Source organism: Notothenia coriiceps, unplaced genomic scaffold (genome assembly GCF_000735185.1).
Source record: "Notothenia coriiceps isolate Sejong01 unplaced genomic scaffold, NC01 NC01_scaffold00021574, whole genome shotgun sequence".
Lineage (NCBI taxonomy): Eukaryota > Metazoa > Chordata > Actinopteri > Perciformes > Nototheniidae > Notothenia > Notothenia coriiceps.
In genome coordinates, this window is record NW_011354275.1 from 1 (window position 1) to 1103 (window position 1103).

The 1103-nt window shown below is 44.5% G+C and overlaps 1 protein-coding gene across 1 annotated transcript; it reads left to right on the forward strand.

The window, feature by feature from the left end:
- Positions 1–204: 204 nt before the first annotated feature.
- LOC104953368 (son of sevenless homolog 1-like) lies at positions 205–752 on the forward strand (the record flags this gene model as incomplete). Its single annotated transcript, XM_010780305.1, has 2 exons — positions 205–328; positions 440–752. Coding segments are annotated over 2 exons (287 nt in total), but the record flags the coding sequence as incomplete, so codon positions are not given.
- Positions 753–1103: the final 351 nt, after the last annotated feature.

Sequence of the window (1103 nt, forward strand, 5' to 3'; positions counted from 1 at the left end):
TGTGGGGCCGCAGAAAATGAAGTCACGGGCCGGATTTGGCCCCCGGGCCTTGAGTTTGACACCCCTGGTCTATACCATATGAAAAAACTGAACTTTTTGCATGAAAAAGTACTGGGAAAATGTATCAAATATCATGGAGTTATGTGAGAGTTTGTAAACAGATATTTCTTATAGTTTTTATAGTATTTCTGCATTGTGATGTAGGGTCTCTTGGTTTGTTATCTAATCTATTCTATCTGTTTGTAGACCCTAACTTTGTACGCACGTTTCTTACCACGTACCGATCCTTCTGCAAACCACAGGAGCTGCTCACCCTGCTCATAGACAGGTACACTTCAGACCCTATCTGGTTTACTGAATTCCTTCTGCAGCCATAAGATCGATATCTCTCAGTGCTGTGGTTTTGTTTGTCTTCATTTATCTGATATATTCTCCTCAGGATTGAGATCCCGGAGCCAGAGCCGACGGAGGAGGACCGGCAGGCGCTTTGGAACGGGGACCAGCCGATGGCGGCCGAGCTGCAGCGGTTCAGGAAGGAGTACGTGCAGCCGGTCCAACTCAGGTACCACAGATCAATCAGGAGAGACGTAACGTTGATGTAACGATACATATGTATTGCCGGGAATACACAGATGCATGTAACGGTGTTTGGGGATTAGACCCCGTTGTGCTGGAATATCATTCGGGAGGGAAAAACCCGAATCGATGCACTACGATAGGCTTGTTGGAATAGAGGCGAAGTGATTAGCTGGGGAGTAACGCCCCCGATCACTGATTGAGAGGAGAGAGAGTACAGGGTGTCCGCGGGGTCTTAAAAAGTATTAAAAGTTGATGAATCAATTTAGCGAAAATGAAGGCTATTAAAAAGTATTAAACATCATTTTCCAAGGTATTACATTTTGTAGCTTGTTTTCAATAAGTATATAAATTGTCCTAAGAGGTTGTATTCTACAGTGTGCCTGAATGTAATCATTGCGTAGGTGTGTAGTGAGATTCTGTGTAGTTTATTTATGGCATCCCGTTGGATTTGACGTCATCTGAACAGGACATCACACGCTCACTGCTTGATAGCGCGTGAAGGTCCGTTTACGCCGGTTGTTAAA